Source organism: Heterocephalus glaber, unplaced genomic scaffold (assembly GCF_053883595.1).
Source record: "Heterocephalus glaber isolate CG9 unplaced genomic scaffold, H.glaber_assembly_v1.0 deba00001572, whole genome shotgun sequence".
Lineage (NCBI taxonomy): Eukaryota > Metazoa > Chordata > Mammalia > Rodentia > Bathyergidae > Heterocephalus > Heterocephalus glaber.
The window spans coordinates 14220821-14245967 of NW_028258357.1; the positions used below are offsets into that span (position 1 = coordinate 14220821).

A 25147-nucleotide genomic window follows, 5' to 3' on the forward strand; every position below is an offset into this window, starting at 1 on the left:
TGTCTGACTTGTGTCAACAGGGCTCATTTTAATGATTACCATTGCAGGGAGGGAGCTGGTCAGAACCCACAGATCGCTTATCTGTGACATGAGGCTGTTTAGTAGGGTTTCCATAAACATGCAATTTGAGTACTAACACACAGGAAGTGATAAATACGAACTCCAAACTGTGACTTGAGCTATCATTAAACACTTAGGCAATGTGTGCAGTGATATTGATAAGTATGAAAGACACAGTTCGAGGACCACCCAGATAGCAAAACCTTTATATTCATTCCGTACTCCTTTCTACATAAAACTTCTTGTCCGTGTTAACACCTCTGTATTTAATGGCTTAAGACCCATTGACTATTCTTTTTTTGGGGGGCGGGTACCAGAGATCGAACTCGGTTCCTTGTGCTTGCGCAGCAGGCAGCAAAGCCACTGAGCTAAATCCCTGGCCCCTATTGACTGTTCTTTACTGTGATTCAACTAATAGAAGAAAGAGTAGCTTCAGAACAACCGTGACTTAGAATGATTATTTATGAATGCACACTGAGGAACATTTGCCATATTATGGCATAGTACAATCAGCCAAAGAAAGTCAACTGGTGAGGAGCTTCTTAAAGCAAATTTTTAAAAAAATGTTCATAAAATCTAATTTTTTGGAGAAGAATGCTATCAATCTGTTTCCAAATTTGAGTTCATCTAATGCTAAGAGTTAAAAAACAGACCCATGTAATTATGGCTATGCTGATATTGTTAAGAAAGAAAGAAAACTCCTATAACCCAAAACACCCAGTGCATCTCAAACTACAGGAACAAGAACACTGTGCTAGGTTGAGCAACTATACTATTGCTACCATCCTAACCAAGTCAGGCTTAGGGGAACAAGTTCCCAGCTCCCTCCTTCAGCACAGAACTGCTCTCTGTTCAGCTGAATGCCATCTGCTCTAACCTATGACAAAGCCCATTACAGTTCCTCGGTCTCTGGAAGTTTGGAGGATTTCTGGTGCAGAGATAGCAGTGAAAAGGCAGTTGGAGACTGAGGCCTTGACTCTGGAATATGCTCCATTCTGTATTTTTCAATGTAAGGTGAAGCTACATCCCAAACCTGAGAGACAAGGACAGGACAAAGTTAAAACATTGACAACATTGTTTCTGTATGCTAGTAAACATCAACTTCATCCCAAGGCAAAATATCCTCTATACCTGAGTAGAAACAGAGTGGGTGTTTGCTTGCTTTTATTTTGAGGCATTTGACACATTGGTTTGTGTCAATTAGTTGTAGGTTTCATTAAGAGCTTTAAAATTACAAAGTACTAAAAGCTTAAACTGCCTCATCTTCTGAAACAAAACAAGCAAGCAAACAACAAACAGAAACTAGAAAGTTCAGCATGGAAGGAGTTAAGGATAGTTGCTAATGGGTATGAGTTGACTGTTTTTCTAAATCAATCCTTGAATGACAAAAAGCACTTTACTGGATTTCTCCATGGCTCTATTTCCGTGTCACAGGTGCTCCATGCCTTTGAATTTTGCTTCTCAAGTATAGTTGGGTCTCAGCCCCATCAGCATCACTGGGACTAGGCAGCATCTCAGAGCCTGCACTGGACCTACTGAATCCAAATCTGCACTTTCACAGCATGACCAGGAGATTCACATGGGGGTTCAAATTTGAGAAGCAAACCTCAGATCCTGTTTTTGTCTTTACTTCTGTCCACCTACATATTCTCTTTAAGCATAACATTTTTTCAAATTAGAGCCCTGTTTTTGGTTTGCAGATGTTTTTTCTCTGATTACCATGGAGAGCCAAGGAGCCTTTCCTCCTCGATGACCTTAAAAAATGTATTCTTTCAACAGCTAGGTCCCCACACACCCTTCTACCATTACAAAGTTGGTAGCAGGTAGCAGGCTTTCCTTCTAAGAGCATAGGCTGTGCTTAGAAATGATAGGTGTGATGGTCAAAGAGGAAAAGAGCAACTGTTCTGGGGAAAACAAGTGATTGTAGGACGGTGGTGGCAAACCTATGGAAGGGGTGTCGTTTCTCTTTTAAGACAAAAGATGTCAGTGTATGAGTTGCTTTTGCTGAACTAAAACCTCAGGATTCAGGTTTAATGGCAGAGTTGGGACTTTGTGATGAATAATTGGGTTTGGATTGCAGTTTGGGTACTCATCTCTTAAAATTTCACCATCACTGTTCTAGGCAATGTGATATTTACAAATCAAAAGGCTAAAAGCAGAGAGAGAGAGAGAGAGAGAGAGAGAACTCAGCACACTAGACATCTATATCAATCAGCTAAGTCTATGGTTAACATAACCAGAGAAATAAGCAGTAAAGGCATATTTTACCCAGCAAGACAAGGGCAGGGCCACATCAGAGCAGGAGACAGGCTCAAAGCCTTTGAAGTAACAGCCTAGACTTTATTGTCTATCCAGGGCTATGCAGCCATTGGACCTTACCTGTGCTAACATTATCAGAATAAAAAGTTCTTTTGAACAAAATAGGGCTTTTTGAGGAGCCAAGATCGACGGTCCTTTCATCTCATTTTCTCTCCATAAATATCTGTTCCAAAACTCCCTTAAAATTCATTTCGGCTTCTAAGCCTCAGGTAGTCAATGAGTGCAACACGGGATCCTTGTAGGATTATCAGACGGCTTTGCAGTGCCCTTGCAAGTTGTCTCTGTCCTTTCATGTTCACTCCCAAGAAAGTCAGGAAATAATAGAATAAGACAAGCTTTCTCCACTCCCTCCCACTTTGCTTTCCCATAGCAACCACAAACTAAGAAATAGTCTGGTAGCCAGCTTGCCTTCTGCTCAAGGAGCAACCTGTGTGCTGCCTCGATGTCCGGGGCCATGAAACGGTCTTTTATCCAGGGCCTACGGAGAGAGCATATTAGCCCATCAGCCAAACACTGAGCACTGCCAAGGTTCACAGTTTGAAGTGGTGTAACTTTCAGGGACCTGCTGACTTTACCTCACAACAGAGCGCACCAGGTCATAGACCTTCTCCAGCGGAGTGGTTGTTTTCAGGGGGCGTAGAAACTCTATGCCCTGGCAGGCTGCAAGGAGCTCGATGGCCAGCACTAGAGCAAAAATATCGAGATGATGACTGATTAGCATGTGACTTCACGCTTGAGGAATAGAAATCAGCTGAAGTTGACAGCCATTACTAGTCCACTAACAGACAACTGAGTCTCCGTCTATTGGTCAAATAAAATCGCCTTGGTATCAATGATCATTGTAGGCCTGTTTTTTTTAAAACCCTCTGCTGTATATTTACTGGTGAGAAGGGGAGAATTGAGACTTTTACCTGGACAGATTAGCAAGCTCCTCAGGAAGCTAGCCTTTTGGCTACATCTGCAGAATTTATCATTTCTCCTGTTCACATCCTCCACCAAGGTTTGTTAGCCCGGTTTGGAGAGGAGAGGAAGTCAGAACAAATGCCCAACCCTGATGTGGAGCCCAGCTCCATTAAATATGTTTTCCTTTCACCGAGATCTTTTATTTCTCAGTTTCCAAGTCCACAGGAATGAAGTATGGATACTAAATTAGAAGACGTAAACTTTTTCTTAAGTCCACAGTGGATTATTCATCCCATCCCATTGTGACCTTTCTGTACTAAGTGGAGTTTGTAATTTGTTTCATAAATTGAAAGACAAAAAGTCAAATGTTTTTAATACTCCATTTGGGTTAACCACTCAAATGATCTGATCAACTTTAAGCTTCTAAGCTACTTTTCCTGGCAAATAATGGAATCCAGAGGGCTTAATCTTGAATTATATTTCTTTTTTTCTTTTTTTTTTTTTTGGTACCAGGGATCGAACTTGGGTCCTTGTGCTCGCTCGGGTCCTTGTGCTCGCTCGGGTCCTTGCAATTGCAAGGCAGGTGGCAGAACCACTGAGCTAAATCCCTGGCCCCTGAATTATATTTCTATAAAAACTCCTCATAAACTCCTTCTTTAGGCCATATCAAATATAGAGAAATGCAGATTTCAATATTTAAAGTGTATTGCAAAGTATGGCACATTGAATAATACATTTTAGTTGAGACAAAGTGTAAAGATTGTTTTATGGCAAAACTTGAAGTTGGCAAGGTATTTATTTCTAGAATGTCAGTTTTTAGCAGACTTGGGAGTCTTCAATTTAAAGGCTTGAGATGGACATTATGGAATTAGTTCCCGGCAGTCACTGCTCATTTAACTGGCTCCCTCAAACCTGAGATGAAGGTTTGTGCTGGACATTTCAAGCCAAGTGAGTAGCATGACATAAAACAACTTGAAATTTACGTGGAGGTGGGAATCGAAAACAGGTGATCTTTTCGATCAAAGAAGTTGAGTGGACAGTTGCTGGGTAAGAGACTTTTTTCATCTAAAGCGACTTAGATGATTGGAATAAGTAATGGTATATTGCCAAATTAGCAACTTCATTGCCTAAGCCCCAGCTTCACAGGTATTACAAAGATCTGACACACACCCTCAATTCACAAAGGCTTCATTTAAAGATAACTCCCACAAGAGCACACGTTCAGCAATCCTTCACACGGAATCATAAAGCAGAGCCTGTTGGTTGACTTTGTGTCACGGGAAGTGGTTAAGGTGGCAACTCGTGGAGTTAAATCCTGGCACTGGGACTGAAGGAGGTGTAACTTTGCACACATTACTTAACTTTTGCCTTGGTTTCCCGATCTGTACCGTGTGACAGTAGTACCCACCTGATAGGGGTACTCTGCAGATCAAATGGGTTGCGAGACTGAGTGCCCACAGTAAATGTTCAGCAAGTGTTAGTGATATGGTGCTGCCTCAGAAAGGGGCTGTCTCACAGGTAATGCCAAAACAGGAAAAACTGGGGAGAACTTTCACAAGATTAATATGAAACACGTCAGCAAAACCTTGCCACCGCTTCTGCAACATTCTGCTAGCCATAGTCAGCAGTTCTACCTAGAGCCATCAACGAGGACATAAAAACTATGCCCTTCTATGGGTAAAAATTCAAGGAGGTCAACGTATCTTAATTTAGCTGGATGCTTCTTATACGCTTCTCATTTATTTTGAAATAAGCGGATATCCTTTGGCCTGATAACCACCTTCAAACCTCCAAAAATATTTAAAGTACTGAAAGAGTCTGAAAAGTCATGGAAATACCTTCTAGTTTCATATATTATTTTCTTCATCTTAACAGAGTATAATTTACATGAATTAAATCTATCCCGAGCAAATAAATAACAGTACTACTTAGATATATTGCAAATACATTCTCAAGGATTTAAAATTTGAACTCTGTTCATTTGTCTCTGAGGCTAATGTACACCTGCGTTCTTGTCATTAGGAAAAGACTGCTTGCATTAACCTCGAACTCCCTCCCTCCCTCCCAATCTCTGCCACCTCACTCTTTGAAAAGGGTTCCTCCTTCCTCCAGCCAGCCCTTGCAATTCAGGTACATTCAGTTCCCCAGGGCAACTGTCCCACAAGGTTCTGCTCCTGGTATTCTTCTTTCTTACCTCTAGTAGCCTTCCGCTACCATACCGCAGAGAGCATTGACCTTCATCATTAATCTCAGTTCTTTCCTGAGCTTTGGCCTCTGTACCTGAATATCCTGTAATTGTTACCATCTCAATGCATCCAGAAACAATTTATTTTGTGCATATACTCCTCCTTTCCCTTGCAAAACTACTACTGTACACACACACACACACACACACACACACACACACACACACATTAGCCCTATATGTTGTTTAGCTCTTAAGTTTGGAGAAGATTTTTCTGCTCCTTTTATACTAGATCAGGTTTAGTTCTTTATACTAGGTCAGATCAAGTTGTATCTCCCTGCACCTCTGTTCTTCAGTTAGAATTTTCTCAGGTGTTTAAAGGGTTGCCAAGTTGGTACCCAGTGTTGGCCTCTGTGTAGACTTTAATTTCCAAAAGGGCAGAAGGCAGACACACCTCATTCACTGCTTAATTCACAGGTGGTGGGTGCGTGCTCTCTCTCTGCTCCCACACTAGTTTCCTGTATAATGATTAATCACTAGGTGTTGTAATAAGCAGGTTCTTATCTCATTCTTTATATTCAGTGCTACTGGATTCCAAGAGTTAGAGGTGTTTGCTAAATATCTGTAATCAAAACAAACTTAAGTGATGAACATCCCTATAATACAAATTGCTAATTTCTTTTTCTTTTTGTTAACTGCACTTCCCTGATATAAAAGGAAGAAAAAACAAAATCTGATGAGCTAGACTGGATAAAGAAAACGTGGGGTTTTTTTTAATAAAATGGAGTATTAATCTTTAAAAAAAGGAGTATTACTCAGCCATAAAGAACAAAAAACTAGAGATATTTATAGCTAAGTGGATGCATATTGAAGCAATACTCTTAAGTGAAATAAATAGGACACGTGTAAATACCGAATAGTTTCTCTAGTGTGAGAAACTGAGAGTGTAAATAAGGACTAAAAGGTACAACAGATAATGTGAAATAGGAGGAAAAGGAGCAAAGGGGAAGGGGAAGTGGGAAGGGTAAGGGAAAAGAAAGAAGGGAATGGAATTAATATGAGAAAATGAAAAAATGGAAACAAAGTCTTTGTAGATAGGGAGAGGTGGAGGGGTTGAAGGGAGGGCAGTGGAATGGGGAAAAAATAAGAATCAAGATGGGTTATGTAAAGGTGCAAATTTCTAATGATGAATGTCATTATATTGTATACCTTAAATGTACCAATAAAATTAATTTTTAAAAATCCTGATGAGCTAGATCTACAATTTGGACCTCTAGTGCCAAGTTTGTTGTCATGCAAACATTTGAACACCAAGTCTATACCAAACCCTATTCTAGGTGTCCCAGGCTCTTGCAGGGAGGTGACAAGGAGAGACAAGGTCCCTGCCCAGTGAAGCATGAGTTTCACTGGGAGAGACAAACAAGCCTAAGTATCTGAGGTACTAGGTGCTATTAGAAAACACAATAAAAGGGAAAAGAAAACCATTTGGTCCTTTAGCTGAGGCTATCAGGAAAGGCATCTGGATGAAGGATGGGCAGCTACCTCGTTGGAATGAGGAAGGGAACCACAAGAAGTCCTTGGGGACAGAGCTGCAGGCAGAGGGTCCAGAAAGGCGCAGAGGTAAGGATGTGCTCATTGGCAGGTACAAGGGTATCACCATGGTTCCAGGGAGAGAACAGGATGGAGCGAAGAGGCCGGATCATGTGGGGCTTCACAGGCCAAGAGGGCTGACTTTGTGTGGAGCACTGGGAAGGAACTGGCACTTTTCAACAAGGGGAATGGTGTGGTCTACATTTTGTCTGCAAAGGCTCGTGTGTTTTGTTGTATGAATGACTAGAGAGAAACAGTAGTGGAAACAAGATTAACCAGGGACTGACAGGATTGATTTGGTGTCTGTGGAAGATGACCTGGACAGAGGACATGAGGACAGATGAAGACGAGTCTTTAAGCTTTTGACCAGAGGGCCATGTCCATGCGGGGACATTTGGAACACACAGTAGTTGATAACAAGCGCTGGTGACATTGTCAAACAATTGGCTCCCTCAGACAGTGCTGGTGGGAAGGCAGTATGGTGTGGCTACTTCGGAAAATTGTCTAGCAGTTCCTCAAAAGGGAGGAAGGTAGTCATCATATGACCCATCAGTTCCACTCCACAGAAGTGAAGACCTATGACCACACACAAACTGTACGCGTCACCACAGCATTATTTACATCAGCTAAAAGGCGGAGGCCACCAACTACCCTTCAGCCGATGAAAGGACACACAAAACGCAGTTGATTCCCACAACAGAATGTCATTTGGCCACAAAGAAGGATGAAGTAGTGACACATGCTACAGCAGAAGTGAACCTTAAAAACGTGCTAAATGAAAGGAGCTGGTCACAAAAGAGGACTTATTAGCCAACTTCATTGACATGAAATGCCCTAACAGACATATCCATAGAGACAGAAAGTACATCGGTGTTTGCCTAAGACTGGGGAGAACAGAAAGAATAGGAACGTGATGTTTGGGGTTCTTTGGAGGCTGATGAAAATGTTCTATAATTGACTGTGGTGTTGGTCACTTGGTGACTGCAGCTAACATCACCAAACTGTGCACTAAATGGGTGGATGGTAAGATGTATGAACTATGGGCCGAGGATTTAGCTCAGTGGTTCTGCCACCTGCCTTGCAAGTGCGAGGACCTGAGTTCGACTCCCGGTACCAAAACCAAACAAAAAAAAGCATGAAGATGTACGAACTATATCTCAAAATAACTGAAGCCAAAAAAAAGAACACTCAGCCCTCATATTTATTTTAAAGCAGTGATGCTCTTGTTATCCAGTAGTACTTATGCAATATTGCTGTATAAACTTAGGAATTGAGAGGCTGTCTCAAGGAAGGTGATTTTCATTAAAAAAAAAATTGCAAGTAAGGTAGAGAGGGGGTGGCCCTAATAAACCTCTCCCTATGAAGCATCTTTGTCAAACAGGTTGGACCTAAATCTTATCAAATCTTTATGGTTACTGGGTGTGGTGGCACATGCCCATAAATCCAGCACTTGAGAGGCTGAGGCAGGAGGATTGCTACAAGTTCATGGCCAGCCTGGGCTATATAGTGAGTTCAAGGCTAGCTTGAACTACATAGTGACACCCTGTCTCAAAAAACCAAATAAAATAAAATAAAAATCTTTAGGGTCAATTTCCTGGGACAAAGATCAAGATAAAAGTGACACCACAGGCCCAGGGATTTAGCTCAGTGGCTCTGCCGCCTGCCTCGCAAGAGCAAGGTCCTGAGTTTGATCCCCAGTACCAAAAAAAAAAAAAAAAAAAAAAAGTGACAGCACAGGGAAGCTAACAGGTAAATCTAGAATGTCCAGTCTTGCTATGGGAAAACTAACCTGATTTTTCAATTAGTCAAAAGCATGAGGGAAAACAAAAACCAAACCAAAACAAAGCAACAACAACAAAAACAGACAAAGAACTATCTTAGGCCAAAAGAAGCTCAAAATCATGACAACCAAAATTAAAATGTGGTCCTGAACTCTGATTTCCACAAATTCACTGTAATGATGTTGAGATTCTGTAACCAGGGAATTTGAATATATATTTGGTGGTGATACCAGACATATTGTTGAATTTTGTTGGATGTGATAATGGCTTCATTGGTAGAGAAGAAAGCATTCATATTTAAAAGAGAAAGTTTGTAGGAATAAAATGGTAGGACACTGGGATTTACTTAAAAATAATTTGGAAAAAGAGAAAGAAAAAGTGAAGTAACTGTGCTGCTGAATCAGGGAGGTGCATGAAGTTTCATGGTGCTGTTCTCTCCACTTTTGTATATGCCTTAAAAAGTCTCATTAAAAACAAAAGGCTGCCCAGGAACCAGCTTCTCTCTGCACAGCTGCTTGGTTTGTAATCCCCAGGGAGCGTCAGAATCATCTGGGGGACCCTTCAAACACAGCTTGCTCCCCTCTGCTCCCCGGAGGATCTGACCCGCAGGCCTGGGAGGAGCCCGAGAATCTGCATTTCTAATGAGTTTCCAGGTTGGGCTGACGCTGCCTGTGGGACCCCACTTTGAGAACCACCTGCCCTGCCACCCCCAGTCTCCAGCCTTACCATGCTCCGCGTGCTCGATGACCCTGAGGGCCTTCCTGGCTGCCCACCCACCCATGGAGACGTGGTCCTCTGTGGCGGCGCTGGTGGAGAGTGAGTCCACAGACGAGGGGTGGCACAGGGCTTTGCTCTCAGAAACTGCAAGAGACCAGAGCTACTTAGGCAGTGCTGCTCTGTGGATGAACTGCCCAAGTGTCATGTGGCTTTCCCTACGTCTCCACAGTAACCAAGTGTGGTGGGCCCCAATTTCGAGCCCAGTCTGGGCAACGTAGTGACTTAGTGAGACAATGTCTCAAAATTTAAAATAAATATAAATAAATAAATGGATGGCTAGAAATGTAGCTCAGTGCAAAGGCTCTGAGTTCAATCCCCACTACAGAGAGAGAGAGAGAGAGAGAGAGAGAGAGACAGAGAGGAGAAACAAAATTCTGCTTGGCCTGGAAGACCCTGTCCACGACCTCTTGGTCACCAAAACCCAAACAAGGTTGTACAAGGTACAAGTTTACTTTGGTACAAGGAAAAGGAAGCAAGTGAGAAGTTTACAGGTAGAGGCTGGGCCTGCAGACCTTGCTTAAAATGCAGTAGTGCAGGCCGTTCAGCGTGAAAGAAGTAGGCATTCGGAGTTTAAGCAACCAGAGACAGCCCCGGGGAGTTAAAGGACTCCTGTACCAGGGCCTCCAAACTTGATTGGGCATAGCAATGTCTCCAGGACCGTGCTTGAACACAAATACTGAGTTTAGGGCGGGGCCTGAGACCCTGCAGCCTAACAAGCTCCCAAGTGACATCGTACTGTGGTCTGTGGACTACTCTACCGAGGACCTTCTCTCCCCAGCTTCAGAAGTCATAATGGATCAAACGCAAAATCTTTTCTCCTCTTCAATCGATCTTGAGAATGGCTTCAGTTCTGTCCTCTCCTGCAAGGACTCAGGTTTAAATCTGAGTTTGCTCAGGATTTTCCAAGTTCTGCCACTACAAGTCCTGAGACTCTAAACTGAGAGCTTTCCTGACAAGCATCTTCTGGTGATCTTTGTTTGGAAAGATAATTTACAAAAAGTGAAACACCATTTTCATTACTAAGCCAAGCTTAATAACTTCAATGGGCAGCTTGGGAAGCTAAACTCATTCAAACCAGCCTTCTCAATGTCTGTAATGTTCTTTAGCAATCAATTTCCGTTCCTCTCCTACCACATTACCGTGAGAAGTCTCTGTCTGTCAAAGAGATATTTTAATAAACAAATGAGCAGATGGAAGACCCACACAGCATCAGGGATGAAGGTGAATTCAGCAGCTGTTTGTTGTCTGTGTTGAGTTTTAGTGAAAGGCTTGGGTGAGGAAGGTCTTAGGAGGAATATTACTGGGAACTGGTAATTATTTAGGGCTCATGATTTACTAGGCACAGCCCCAATGCTTTATATATATTAACTGATTTAATCCTAAAAACAGCCCCACTGGGTAAGCTTATCCTCCTCATTTTAGGTGGAGGTAAATTGAGGATCAGCAAGATTAAGAGACTTGACGTGACCCCACTAGTCAAGGGGAGAGCTGGAGTTCAGACCCTGGCTCTGTGCTCTGAATTAACCACCTTCTGGGTTAATTCTTGCCTTTCGGAGAAGGATAACTAGAGAAAATACAGGATACAGTTGGATTTCACATAAGACACAAATAATCTTTGAGTGTAAGTATGTCCCAAATAAATCAAACTTAACTGAGTGTCCTGTAGGTTTTTTTTGGTAAATGGGGCAGCCGTATTTTAGGATTAAATATTGATTAAAATGAGATCCTCATTCCCTGAAGTGAGAATGCGGGTTTGGGAACTAAAATGCCTGGGTTTGAATTTTCCTCTACATTTGACTGGTTGAGCAACATCGGGCAAATTACTGGACTCCTCAGGCCTCCAGATATACATCTGCAAAATGGAAATAATAATAATCAACCTCTCTCGTGGTATTGTTGTGGTGAGTGTGTCAGTACAAGTGGGACCCTTAGCACTTGCTTTGTGCCAGGCCTGCTCTGTTGTGCTACTTCTGTCTGTCCCTTACATGTCGGAGTAAGGACTCAACTACATTGAGGTTCAGCTTTCTTAGAGGGGATATTGTTTCTTGGAAGCATTTTGTATGCTGCATTAATATCTTTAGCTCCTGGAGGGGTCGGCATAGCTGACAGAATGTCCCCAGAGTTTAATCATTCAGGCTGGTTTAAGATTCATTCTTAAGTATAAGCATCTTTTCTTTTCTCCTTTTGATACTTTTCAAATTCAGTTTGGAGAAAAACTGTAAAACTGAAGCTCCTATGCCATGCCAAATTGCTTCCCATAAAGAGATTGTCCATTTACGTCCTCATGATCATATTATCATATTTCATCACATACCATTTTACATATGTTTTTTCTAAAGATGCGAAAGGAGTCGCTCTGCTACATTGGCACTAAGTGAGGCTGGAAACAAAGGGGGTAAGAGTGAGATCTCATTCAAAGGCCAAATTGGATGCTTTCATCCAAAGGCCCTTGGACAGTGAGCTTGAGTCCCGGGAGGGGCCGTGTCTTACCGAGGGCTGCAGCTGTACAGTGGGCTATCATGAACCCAGAGTTCAGGCCACCTTCCGCCACCAGAAAGGCGGGCAGTTCACTGAGGGAGGGATTACAGAGCCTTTCGATTCTTCTCTCGCTAATCGCAGCAAGTTCGTGGATGCCAATAGCCAAATAGTCCAGAGCCTGCAAGAACGTCTCCATTCAGTCGGCCTGTACTGGAAAATGTGTTCAGGGCCAGGAGCAATTTTTAAAAGCTTACTTTGGCTGGGTATTCACCATGGAAGTTTCCTCCAGAAATTGTCTCTCCCCTACTGGCAAAGACCATCTTTCAAAACAGGTTAAGGTTGAACAGAACATTTGTGGATCGCTTCAGATATAACTCAGGTCCCAGCGGCTTATGTTTAACATTGAAGAGGCAGCTTTGTACAAATGTGGGGTAAAGGGAAAGAGACAGGTCTTTCTACAACCAGTTGTTGACATAAAGGAGCACAAAAGCAAAACAATAAAAAACACATTAAAGGTAAATACTGTACACCCAGTCGGGGCAAAGACGCGGAGAGCATGAAATTGTGCTTCCTCTTGAGATTAGAGATTCCCACACACCAAAACTGTGCTAGTGTGGTGATTACTATCAGCACTGAGAAAGTTTGTAGGCTGAAACTAAGAGCAAAAACCAAGATGCCTATTTGAAAGCAAATTTTATTTCTTCAGCAGGACTGTGAACTTGTGCTCCATAGAAGAGTCCCTTGAAGGGAGGACTTTGCTGCTGAGTAACCTCTGAAATGTCTTCAGCAGTCAGTGCTGTGATATTTTCCAAACTCTGTACTTGGTGATCCCATGGTAGCCTTTGCCAACAGATAGCTGTTGACCGTCCTCACAAATCCATTTAAATGGGAGGAAAATTTAAACTCACTAAATAGCCTTACTCTCAGAGACACTGCCAATCAATGATACTCTCCTAAAACCAGCAGCCATTCAGGGAGGGACCATAGCAGATCCTTCTTCCTGGTTCTAAAAAGCTGTTTTTGCCCATGAGGCTAAAGAATACCATCAGCCCTCTGCATCCACTGACTTAGTATCTGTGAATTCAACCAATCTCAGGCTGAAAATATTCAGGGGTAAAAACTGTGTCAGTAATGAAAATGCATGGACTTTTTTGTTTGTCATAATACCCTAACAATGCAGTTTAACAACTATTTCCATAGTATTTGTATTATGCTGGGTATTAGAAGTAATCTAGAGATGACTTAGAATATATGGGGATGTACATGGGTCATCTGCAAATACGATGCCATTTGATAGAAAGGACTTGAGCATCTGCAGAGTTTGGTATCCACAGAGGGGTCTTGGAACCAAGCTCCCACGGATGACTCACTGTAAAGGTTTGGATTTTCAGAGTGTTGGAGACGCATGTGTTACGCCAGCCTAGTAAGCCTGGCATGCCTCTTTCTGCACGTCTAACCATGGCCCCATTACCATCTCTTCTACTCTTGTCCTTGAACCTACCCCAACCACAGGCCTTGGTCTCCTCTCCAGTCTCTGAGTCTGTGTAGCAGTTAATCTCTGCATCAGTTTAGAACTTAAGTGTGTTCTCTTGTCACTTAGTTATTCCAAATCTATTTGCTACTGGAGTATAGCAATTAAACCTTAACTCTTCTACTATCCAGCATTGTGCAATAGGTGCTTTATATCTGCAGTATACAACTAAGAAACATATTTTTTTCAGGTAGATCAGTACTGTAGGAGAACTCCTAAATATTAGCCTATTGCAAGTTCATCTATAATTAAGAGCCTTTCATGAGAAAGTAAAGGACTTTGGGCTGAAATTCTTGCTGAGGCAAGTGGTAGGAGGAAAATTTTGTAGGGAATTGTTCCTGTCTCTGATAACTAGTAATTTAAAGGTATTTTTTACTCTATAAGATACCCTTTAAGGTCTAAATTATGTAAGTGTACAATAGACACCACTCCCCTTCCATGAAAGAATGGATACATGAAGTGAGATTATGTAATATTCATGAAAACTACTATCCATGTCCTGAAGACTAGTTAGTGTGGGTTTGGGTTAACTGTGAGGGAACATAAAACACTGACTAGGGCAGGCTTGTCAGGGAAGACACACTTAAAGCATCTTGTAAGAAAGATGACACAGGTGTTGTGCAACCCCTGTTAATCCGGGCTGCACCAACTCAGCACTTTCTCTAGCAGAGAACAAAGGCAGGTGTGCAATGAGAAAAAGAGATTGCTAAGGGGTTTGGCTGCCCCCAAAGGCAGCGTTGAACTCTGAACACTGTTCCCTGACTGATCACCCACACTCTAGGGAACTAGGCCATCAGAAAAACCACAGGGCTCTGGGAGAAGGGCCCCATTAAGGAGAAAAGAACTCCATCCTCGAGAAATGGAAGCATTCTTACAATTCTTTGGGCAGCTATGGGAACAGCGGGCTGGACCGAAGTCCACTTAGAAATAAAAACTCATGCTCTGGTAAGGGTTTGAACACTGCCTTCTGTTAGTGCATCTGGCATCCATAGAACCAGCGAGGCCTGCACACTGGGAGGCCAAGCCAGCGAGTCTCTGAAACCATGTTTGTGATGTGGGACTTCATCCTTCTATTACCAACCTCAGCAATGGACTTTGGGGCCAGGGCTGGAAATTTCTCCCTTTATCTCTCGTGGGTCAGTTTTGAAAGTACAACATGTTAGACTCGGAACCTTAGGCCTGGGTCTGCCACTTTCCATCTCTGGCCTGGAGAAAGTCACTTAACCTCTGAACCTCAGGTACTAATGCATTTACCTATGGAATGGCAAAGCAGAACCCAGATGTGCCGCACAGTGATTACTTAGGTGGATCCTAAAATTACCAGGTGGAGATCTATAACTGAAGATTAGTGGACATTCAAAGGATACAGGATTATCTGTTGCACTGTTCAGTTCTGTGGTAATGATGCCTTTCACAAATGCTATTGTATCATTCACCACACCGTGGACCTACAATACAGCCAAAGTAAGACACGTGACTGACTGATTCCATTAAGGGTGCCAATATTCTTTTTTTTTTTTTTTTTTTTTTTTTTGGTACCGGGGATTGAACTCGGGTCCCTGCACTTGCAAGGCAGGCGGTGGAACCACTGAGCTAAATCCCCGGCCCAATATTCTTATAACATCTTCAATCGTTCCCTGGAAAGTGCTTTGCAGTTACAACCATGAAAATTATGCTTGGCTCATTTAGAATATGAAGATAACTCTGATGAATCCTTTGGGTTCTCACTGAAATCAGAACAAACCAATTACGATGTGCATTCACATTAGAGTAATCTATACAAAATAGCATGGTGTAGGAGAGAAAGGATGTCAACTCCAGACACAGAGGGTTAGGGGTAGAAAGTGGGCAAGTTACTGAAGTTTATAGTTGAAACAGAAACAGACCCAGAAAACAGACAATGGACCTTACCTAACAGCTTGTGAGAAGAATCTAAGACAATGTAGACAAACTCTTAGACATGACTCACAGAGGTCACTTGGAGCGTACTATCGAAGAGGTCGTTGGTGAAGCATAAGGGACCACATTAGGACATGCGTAGTCAGGATGCACATGAGGAGGGCAGCCACCTTGCAGCAAGCCTAAGGTCTGTCACATGCTTTATAGCCTTGCCTGCTGTCTAGCTTCCCTCAGAAGCCAAGAAACATAAGGATCTAACTGTGATCTTGTGGAAGCCACTTAACTCTCAGCCTCACTTCCCAACTGCAAATCAGGAGAAAGTACCTGTCTCACAGTTGGGAAAATGTAACGATTTGACATATGGAAGACACTGATCGTGGTACCTGTCACACAGAGTCGGCTCTCACCCTTAGAATGACAGGGAGGTCATAAGCCAGGACATATTGTTCAATACAATTAATCTGACAATTCTTTCTCACAGACTTTTCTTTTCCTGGTCCTGGGGATAGAACCCAGCGCCTCACACATGCTAGGCAAGGGCTCTACCACTGAGCTACATTCCGCAGCCTCTTAGAGATATTGTTGACCTATTGTTTAATCAGCTAGCTAGTAAAGAACTTGCTGAATAAAAGGAAATGAGGAGGACTCTGTATCACACCCTAGGTTGGAACCTGGCACGAGCTGGTCCTGGTTTTTAAAATGCCTCTTCTCAATTGCCTCATGCAAATGAATTCTACATCTGCAATGCAAGAAGCCTAATATCAACCCTGATCACCTGAATTTTTAAATTCAAGTCACACAGCATCATTTATAAGAATTTACCCTTGATTATATGCCTGATTATAAAAGGTAGATAGGTTAAACTCAGGAATAGGGAATTTTCTAGTGCAGGGAGAAACAGTGAAACTCAACAGCACGTAGCTGCTGCACCAAATGAACATGGTGAGTTGTCTATTGGACTCTGAAAAGAGCTTAATCAAAGCAGTTCAAAAGAAAACATTTCAGCATATAGAGTAGAAAGTTTATAGTTGGAGAAATGAAAGCACGACATACATAATTTTCAATGAAGGTAGTAAAGAAAATTTGGATTATAATTGGCCATGATATGATTTCTTAACACATTCCTCTTTTTCTATTTCTTTCCCTTGAACTTATGGAAACAAAAGAACCTGCGTTGGCTTTTTTATTTTACCTGGGGACAGCAGCGCAAGGTGTATGCGTCCTGAACACGATCACAAAACCTGTGACTCTCTGGGAGTAGAGGGGAGAGAGGAGCAAATTATCACTTCTTCCCACGGAATACAGAACCAAAAAGGCTCACTCACACACACGTCAGACCTGCTATTTCTGATGGGTGGTGATCGGAGTCCAAGAGTGACCGAAATCGAAAAGCAACTTCAATTTGCCCACGATGAGGACGAACAGCGTGAATGTCTGGAATTCAGGAAGGGAAAAGGTCTGTGTAGTTCTGATACTGCAGGGAAATACTCAAGGTGCTGGCACGGCCCTCAAAAGCTCCACAGGTCCTCACTCACTGTGCAGAATCAGAAACTTAATTCCCAAAGTGAAACCATCCTTATGGACTTAATTCTTCCTACTTTAAATAACTGAGTATAAACTATGCATTGAGCTCCTTGGAATTGAACTCGGGACACTGGGCTCACCCTAAGAAGAACTGGCTCAGTGATAGCAGGGAACTGGAGCAGTGAACTAACTTATTAGCCAAGTCACTCTTAGACAGTCCTACTTCTTAATGTAGTCAGAAATTCACTCCGTTCTACATCAGCTACTCCTATAGTTCTACAATTTTCCTCCTTCAATTTTCTAATCAGCGCTGATCTTAATCCAGCTCTAGTTTTAAAGTCTTGCAAGCAGATTCCTGAAACACTTAGTTTGACACACTGGGTGATCTGGGGCAGTCACCTAACTCTCCAAGTCAGTGTCTATAAGACATGGTCATTGCAACGATGGAATGTGGAGGAGAACTTGGAGGAGGCTCTGGCAGTCCTAGGTCTGCCATGGGCACCTGGGTTTTCTCCACCTTCCTGACCACCCAACCCCACCACTCCAGTGTCTAAAGACCTCAACCAGCTTCCCTGCAGGCTCTGGCTGAATGCACGACTGAAGGGAAGAACCCTGCTGACCAGTATCGAAGGCTTTGGTGGTGCCCTTCAGCACCTCAAGGGTCAGGGCTGCCACGATGTCAGCCTGCCGGGCGATAGCACTGGCTCTCTCTACAGCTTCACAGCCCAGCGACGTGATCATCTGCGTCCCATTGATGAGCGCCAAACCCTTTGGGGAAGGAGAGAAGAGTTCCCAGCTCTGTTTTAGAAAACCTCCTTACAAGTGGTTTTCACACTTTTTGCTTTTGTAAGAGAAACATTAGCCCGTCAGCAGAACTGTTTATCTGTGTTTTCTAAAGTGCAGGGCAGTGATGCTTATTTAGCTACTAGATGTGAAATCATCAGCACAAATCTGGCAAACAGACTATTGTAGGATGTCCCCTTCTCAAGGCAGGCGTGTAGCACTGGGGCAGGGACTGCACATACGATTGTTAGCACTTTATTATGTCACATTTCTTCTTAATGTCCTACAGTGGTAGATAAGGTATCCAAAAACAATTCTTAATTTGGCTTAGAGGATCTCCCAGGGATCCTTGGAGAACTAGATTTGAAGTTTAATTCCCTACAAGAATCCCCAAAATTTGTGGCCTGAAGAATTGTTTGAAGGCTCATAGGAGGGTCCTTTCTTCAGGGAGCAACTTTCAACCGACATGTAAGTTGTGTTTGCTTTAAGGAACTAGTGTGATTGATATAGCGATTATATAAAGATTGATATAAAGTATAGTGCCTAGAGAAAGACTTGTTAATATGAACAAGTTTTCCTTCAATCTCTTTACCTCTTTTGGTTTCAAAACAACTGGTTTCAGTCCATGGGCTTGCAGGACCTATAGAGAGATTTAAAGAATGAAAAGGGCATCAAATGAAATACTAGTCTGTTACTGATTTTGTATGGAATCCAATAAAAGATCTTTATGCCCCAAAGTCCATCTTGCAAAAGATTAGACGTAAATGAGTTGGTTCTGTTCATGTTCGCTACTGTAGTCTCTAGTTCTGATTTTTAGTCTAAAAGCAAACTGATCTTCCAAATAATTTTTGTGCTTAAACAGTGTCTACACAATCAATATTGGTTTCTTGCTCTGTCGGTTGTTTGCATTCAGTCGCTACCTGTTTTATTGCTGCTTGCAGACACACCTGCTCTAGGCTAAGGCTGGGCTCCTCCCTCTCTGTCCATGTGCTCTGTCTCCAGAGCTTGACCTAAAAGCTCCTCTGCCTTTATTTCTGCTTTCTCTAAACACTGGCAGAACCTCAGAGCAGGCTGTGGGCAGGAAATGTGTGCACAGCAATGAAGAGAGGATTGTGGAATCCTCTCTACCAGATGGAGACAGGATCCTTGAGGAAAGGAGAAGAATAGTTTTCCCCTGAAATAAAAGAAGTAAAAGAAGTCACTGAGTTAAGGTCCGTGTAGGGATGAAGGCAGAAGTTAAAGCCAGAGAAAGACAGAGCCAGTACCACTTAAAGAGATCTATTTCACAGGAAGATCTGAACACCCATTGCATGCCAGACTGTCTTCGGGCTGTTGGGCTAGGCCTAAGAGTAGGAAAAGTAGAGAGACACAAGCTCAGGAGCAATGAGAGCAATAGTATGCTGGGTGCTTGAGGGTGTAGGAAGTATGGGGGGGAGAGTGGGAAATAACCTCATAAGCTGCTAGGAGAGCAGCAAATGCAGGCACAAAGAGGCTTGCGGGGAGGTAGAGAAAAGGGCCAACAGAGCAGCTTCGAGGGGACTCTTTGAAAGGAGAAATGGGAATGAGGCAGCTGGGGAGGAGAGGAAGGCACTTGTGCGGGCCCTCTGCCTAGTACCCAGCGTGTTCCAGCTGCAGGCAACCTCTGGTCTCAGTGGTAGAGAATGTGGGTAGGAGGGATGAGGGGATCATGGGACAGAACAGACCGCTGAAGTCACGTTACCTCTAGACTTCATCATAAGGATAGTGGGAAGCATTACAGATTTTAACCAGAACATCTTTGGATGGCTGTTTAGGAAGTCAGGCTGACAGCTTTGTGAAGGTGGTTGGAGAAACATTGTCCATAGAGAAATAATCAAGAAGAGGTGGCACAGAAGAAAGATGATCTGGAACCAGTGTCCTCCAAAGAATAATCTACTCTCTTAATCTGTTCCTCCTCCTTGGCCCTCTGCCCCTTTTACTTACTGTTGCAGGACCTCCCAGAAACTGGTCAGAGGTGACACTTAAAATGATGCTTTGGGCTGCTCTGATGGAATTTGGAGATAGATGAAGAAAGCAATAAAGCTTTATGGAAAACAGGCTTTTCTGATAATCTACCAGGGAGAGAGCTAGGGGAAAAGTAGAAACTGCTTTCCAGAGTACATAGTAAGAACTATGATCCAACTCCTACATACAATTGTGACAAGGTGTGACCAATGGACATTGGAAGTGTTGTGGTGCAGAATAAATTCCTAGATTAACACTAGCAACTGTATCTTTTCACCAAGGTGTCCCCCAAATCTAGGGAACTGACAGTCAAGTAAGGAAGGTAACAGCCCTGCCTAGTTTGACTTCCAAGGTTGAGCTGTCTCATCACTCATGTAAGGGTCACAGTGGCTTCCTCACTGAACTGTTATAAAGCTAAGTGACAGAAAGCATGCTAGAGTCCCCGGCGTCCACAGTGGACAGATGCTGTTATAAAAGTCTTACGTATTTGGCTTCTGCCCAGCCACTCTTTGGAGACCACATCTTCCCTTCTCCAATTAGCCCAAGAGCAAGATGAGAGAGTGGGGCAAGGTCTCCACTGGCACCAACAGTTCCTTTCTCTGGGACATAGGGCAAGCAGGAGGCTGTGGGAGAAGCAGGCACCAGTGATGTCACCGTTATCCTTGCGTTGCCAGTGAGGACCACATCACCTACAACTGGGATCAATTTATGCATAAATACCCAGGCAAAGACAATTCCTCAAGTCCAGTAAACGCTTAAGCGACCCAGCTGAGCTGCTACAGAAAGAAAGGGCTAGGGTGGAAGGTGGACAAGAAGGAAAGAAGAGGCAAGCAGGGAAGGCAGAAGGCCATCCCACCCCCATAGAGAAGCCTTCAAAAGGTGCATGTGCTAATCTGATCTACTAATTCCACTTTTAGAAGTTCTAGCAACGTGTCTCAAAGACATGATAGGAATTAGGTGTTGCTCATTACAGCCTTGTGTATAAGAATAAAAAGTTAGAAGTGATCTAAATATGGAATTAAGGGACATTCATGCGACCAAATGGTATGTAGCCATCAAAAGCTATTGGAGAGTGTTTGGAAACACACGAATGTCTACCTTAAAACACTCGCATGGCATGTACCAGAAGTTATGGTATCCTAATATATTAACACGGGTTCCTCATGCTGGTAAAGTCATAGGCAACTGAGTCTCTTTCTTTTTTGCCAGTCTTCCAGTCTGCTGCCCCATCACCACTTATAAATGAGCATGTACTGTTTTATGAGAAATTCCCCCCAAATAATCAAAATAGGGCTACACTGTAGATCGGGCATCCACATTGCCCTTCCCTGCTTGGCATCTGGTATCTATGAGTAACATGTGCCCCAGTATAGAAGCCCGAGCATGGGGTCTGCTCTGTGTGACTACACAGGTTTGCTGCTCCTCCTACTCCTTTCCCTCATGGAGCACTTGGTTCCCACTGACCTAGGTTTATCTTTATCTGTGAGAAGAGACTGTGCTCCCCAAGCATTGCAAATCCCATCTCCCATCAAAAAAGGAAGTGCCACAGCTGCGTGAGCTGCATAATGTGCTGCTACTGCAATAGCTTCATGATTAATTGAGTCATTGGCCACATTTGTGTTCCGCCCTCGCAGGTGGTTGGATCTCAGTGTGCAAATGTAGCTGGTCCACCACCTGGGGAGAATTCTGATTTCAGATTCCCAGCAGCCCACTGGGATTAGTGAAGTGGTCTTTGGGGTGGGCATCACCTGGAATCATTATGGTCTCCACATGATTTGATGCAACTTTTGTAATCGCATGGACAGCACTGAATCAATGGTTCTGTCTAGTACAGACTTAAAGGGCTTGTTTGATTTTTATTATTATTATTTTTTCAGATAGGGTCTTGCTCTATAGTACGGACTTGCCTCAAACTTGCAATCCCCCTGTCTCAGCCACCCAGGTGTTGGGATTATCAGCTTGTGGCACCACACCCAGTTTCATTCTAGACTTATAGCTGTCAAATGCTAGGCAAAGGGTGCCATAGGATGGTTATAATTCACAGGACTGTCTCTGCCCCTTTAGTTCCCTCTCTCTACCTAGCTATCCTCTGCCTTGCCAGACCCACTTTCCACTCATCTTCTTATCTCAGCCACCCTTCAGCATGCAGTCAGCCAATCATGTCTACCCTGCAGGACATGCCCTGCCTCCACAGAAGTTCGGTCCAGGGCTTCACTGCCTTACCATTAAATATTTCAATAACTTGTTTGAGGGTCTCCAGGGAAATGCCACTGTATCCTTTGGCTAAGACATTGATCCTTAGTGCCAAGAGCATCCGACACCTTTCAGGACTGAATGGTTTCCCAACACCTGCAAAGCAACACTGGCATTTACTCCAGGAAAAGCAAACCCTTTCCCACCTCCCAGTGGCCTCCATCCCTCACTCAAATCCTTCACTCTTCAGCTCAGGATCCTCTCCATGTTCTGCCGCTGGCTGTGTGGCTCTCCCACGCTTGTCTTGCCTCTCAAAGCATCAGCTTCCCAGCAAAGATAGAGCCCCATTCCTTTCCTGGCCATGCTTCAGGGGCCCCCAACCTCCTGAGCCCCTTTAGAGGTTCTTTCATCTTGAGGGGTGCTGAGTCTGGACAGACTTCCCCACTCCCGTGGCCCATCCTGACTCATTCCCCAAGCTCCTGCCTTTGTTCTCTCCCTTGAATACACCACTCCGTCTGCAGTACCTCCCAGGCCGTCCCTCTGCTTGGCCCAATCCCTTTCTGAGGTTCAGCAGAAAAAAGCCATCTGCCCCCTTCCCCTGCCGCAGCACCGGCCTTTGGAATGTGCTGGGGACACACTAGCTGCTCCTGGCTGTGCCGATGGGTCACACTGCACTGTGACCTTTATTCATCTACTCAAACAGGAGCCAGGAGGCACCCAGCGCTTTGAATGATTTACCTGAAGAATGGGAACGAACTAAGTTCACTTGAAGTTCCCTGGAAGAGAAAGGTTAAAAACTCTCTTAGATACCTTGAGGTAGAAACCTTTCCTCCACTGGAAAGATGAAGGAAGAACAGATCCGTGGCAGATGCAGTGGAAGAAACAAACCTGCCTGTGTTTTCACTACCAGGTTGTATGCAAGTTGCCCCATGCCTCACCTTGCTCATCTGTTAAGTAGGGGAAATACCAGCGATTTTCCTTGTTGGAAAAAAAAAATCTCAAAGATAAGGAAGGTGGAATATGAACATACATGGTTTTCAAACTTACTGTAGCTTATTGACAGGAATTACGGTTCTGGCAAATTTTCCAAAACCCGTAGTAATGCCGTAAACAACTAGAATAGAAAACACATTGTGCAATTAGATGCAAGAGGGATTTTTTTTGTCTATAGAAAGACATTTAGAACAGAAAGGAAAAAGATACCTGTTTTTTCCTCTATGATCTTGTTTATGACTTCCCTGGATCGTTGTACCTTTTGCTCAGCCACGGGAGTGAGCTGGGAAAATGTTGGTCAGAACCGTGTATGTTAATGACTTCCATGTCCAGCAGAAATGTCCACAAATTCTTCCCTTCCCCCATACCTTTATTTTGTAGTGTCCTTTCCCCAAGCTGACCAAATCTTCCGTAGTTAGGCTGTCCCCGTCTAAATCGATATACTTTGCAAAAGGAAGGGATCTCAGTCAGTGTGAACAACTTAATAGTTCTACAGTTAAGCAGAATCCCATTTTGACACTTCAGAGATTTGACTACTGCCGTGAAACATTAATGTGCTAATTAAAAAGACAGCTTTCTTACAGGAGGTTAGGCAAGGAAAGTTAGAAATGCAGAGGCGCAGTGCCTTTCCTGGCTTCCTAACCCTGCTGCACAGAACTGAAAAGCCTGTCCTGATGCGTGGTTATGCAGCCTGATTTACATCATGTTTATGTAGACCTTCACATCCTCCTTACACGGGGACTTGCTTTTTCTCAAAGGAAAAGGAAGTGGTTTGCAGCTTACCTTTTCAGGCTCCCGGTATTTGCTGTATCTGAAGCCAGGTAAAGGAAAATATTGGGTAGTGTGGAAAACCCCCAGCCCCCAGGGGTGACCAAAGGGCCTGAAGGAAAGGATACAGGTAAACCCCTTCTGGTTGGGAGGGAATGAAGTCGGGGGACATTGCATCGCCTTCTATGACTGAAACAAGCAGGTGGGCGAGAGCCCTTAGCAATCAGCACAGAGCCACGTTTGGGCTGCTCCGAAGTCAAGAAAGGGCCATGAATTGCCTGTCCATGTATTTGATAGAAAACGACTTTCCCTGCCTACAGTAGTCTTAGCATCTTCACACGGGAGAGAGAGAGGCAGAGATCCTGACACTGGGGTTTACATGGAAGCTCAGGATGGAGGCCACCTCGCCCCCCACCCTGGCTGTGTGATCTTTGAGATCTGGATCCTGACGCTTCTGTGCTGCTTGCTGGCTTCTCATCTGGTGAGGTCTATCAAAGGGCAAAAGGACCTTCAAGACGATTCAGTAACTGCTAAGGGACTCAGACCTGCAGACATGGGTTTGAGTCTAGGCTTTTTTGCTTACTAGCTGTCTGCAAGTTATGCTTCTCTGAGTCACTGCTGGCTGTCAAAGGTGGAGGAGAAGGCTCCCAGTCTCCTGGGTTGGGCAAGAATCTCACCCCAGAGCTTTGGCTCAGAGCAAGAGCTCAACAAATGTGACTGTTCTCCTCCTTGTTCCTGAATGCAGGTGACAATAGAGCCCCCTTCCAGGACTGTTAGGACAAAGCTTAAATGCCCACCAGTTCGTCCACCTCCCCTGCAGCCACTCACCCACTTCCACAAACTCATTGTTCTCCAGGGCCACCTCCAGCAAGTCCTCGTTGTCCAGCAAGCCCAGGCCCTTGCACCGGCGCACAAGGAAGCATACGTCATCCACTGAGGCGAAGCCACCATTGTCCGGTTTGTTCTTCATGTAGCGCCGCACGGCCTCGCGGCCCAGCCAGCCCACAGTGAGCTGCGCGCCCTGGCAGGGCACGGCCAGCCATTCCCCGCGCACGTGCACCGTGTACCTGGGCATGGCTCTGCTCTGCGACAGGCCTGCGGGCTCCTCCCGGACAGTCACGGGGGAGTTTTTATCCTGCGGGAACCAGAGAGGTGTGGTCGGCGAGGATGGCCTCTCAGAACACACCCCTTCCCCCTTCCCGTGCCTTTACTCATTCACGCCTTGGACAGATATTTATTGTCGGCTCCTGGTGTTTGGCTTTTTGTAGCTGAGTAAGAAACAGAAGGGGCGCAGGCCAGTGAGTGTCTGTCTGTCTGTCTGTGATCCACCCCTCTGGTCAGGGCCCTCCGTTTCTCCCTGTCTGCATTCTCCTCCACTGA

General features: G+C 44.0%; 1 protein-coding gene across 4 annotated transcripts; it reads right to left on the reverse strand.

The window, feature by feature from the left end:
- On the reverse strand, window positions 1–25137 carry Hal (histidine ammonia-lyase). Of its 4 annotated transcripts, none has more exons than XM_004844908.4 (21): window positions 24979–25137; window positions 24596–24902; window positions 23896–23956; window positions 23783–23810; window positions 23368–23442; window positions 23210–23282; window positions 23054–23120; window positions 22745–22782; window positions 22037–22162; window positions 20297–20436; window positions 18423–18470; window positions 17668–17815; window positions 16862–16957; window positions 16716–16774; window positions 14992–15072; window positions 12348–12413; window positions 12106–12271; window positions 9565–9699; window positions 2955–3063; window positions 2788–2857; window positions 1–1093 (listed from the first exon to the last, which is right to left on the reverse strand). In XM_004844908.4, the coding sequence occupies exons 2-21, from the start codon at window positions 24840–24842 to the stop codon at window positions 953–955; spliced, it is 1974 nt and encodes a 657-aa protein (XP_004844965.1). In that variant the 5' UTR covers window positions 24843–24902; window positions 24979–25137; the 3' UTR covers window positions 1–952. The 4 variants fall into 4 exon arrangements, with proteins under 4 accessions (XP_004844965.1, XP_004844964.1, XP_004844966.1 ...); XM_004844907.4 differs by having other exon boundaries at window positions 24989–25133; XM_004844909.4 differs by lacking the exon at window positions 24979–25137 and having other exon boundaries at window positions 23896–24012; window positions 24596–24769.
- Window positions 25138–25147: the final 10 nt, after the last annotated feature.

What these genes read in the sequence shown, in the direction of transcription:
- Hal (XM_004844908.4), bottom strand. Translation starts at nt 24,842, where the DNA reads ATGCCCAGGTACACGGTGCACGTGCGCGGGGAATGGCTGGCCGTGCCC. An exon ending in ATTCCTGTCAATAAGCTACA is followed by an intron (nt 22,783 to 23,053) that starts GTAAGTTTGAAA and finishes TTTCTCTTCCAG; the next exon opens with GGAACTTCAAGTGAACTTAG. An exon ending in ACAGTGCAACAGATAATCCT is followed by an intron (nt 12,414 to 14,991) that starts GTATCCTTTGAA and finishes CTGTTTTGAAAG; the next exon opens with ATGGTCTTTGCCAGTAGGGG.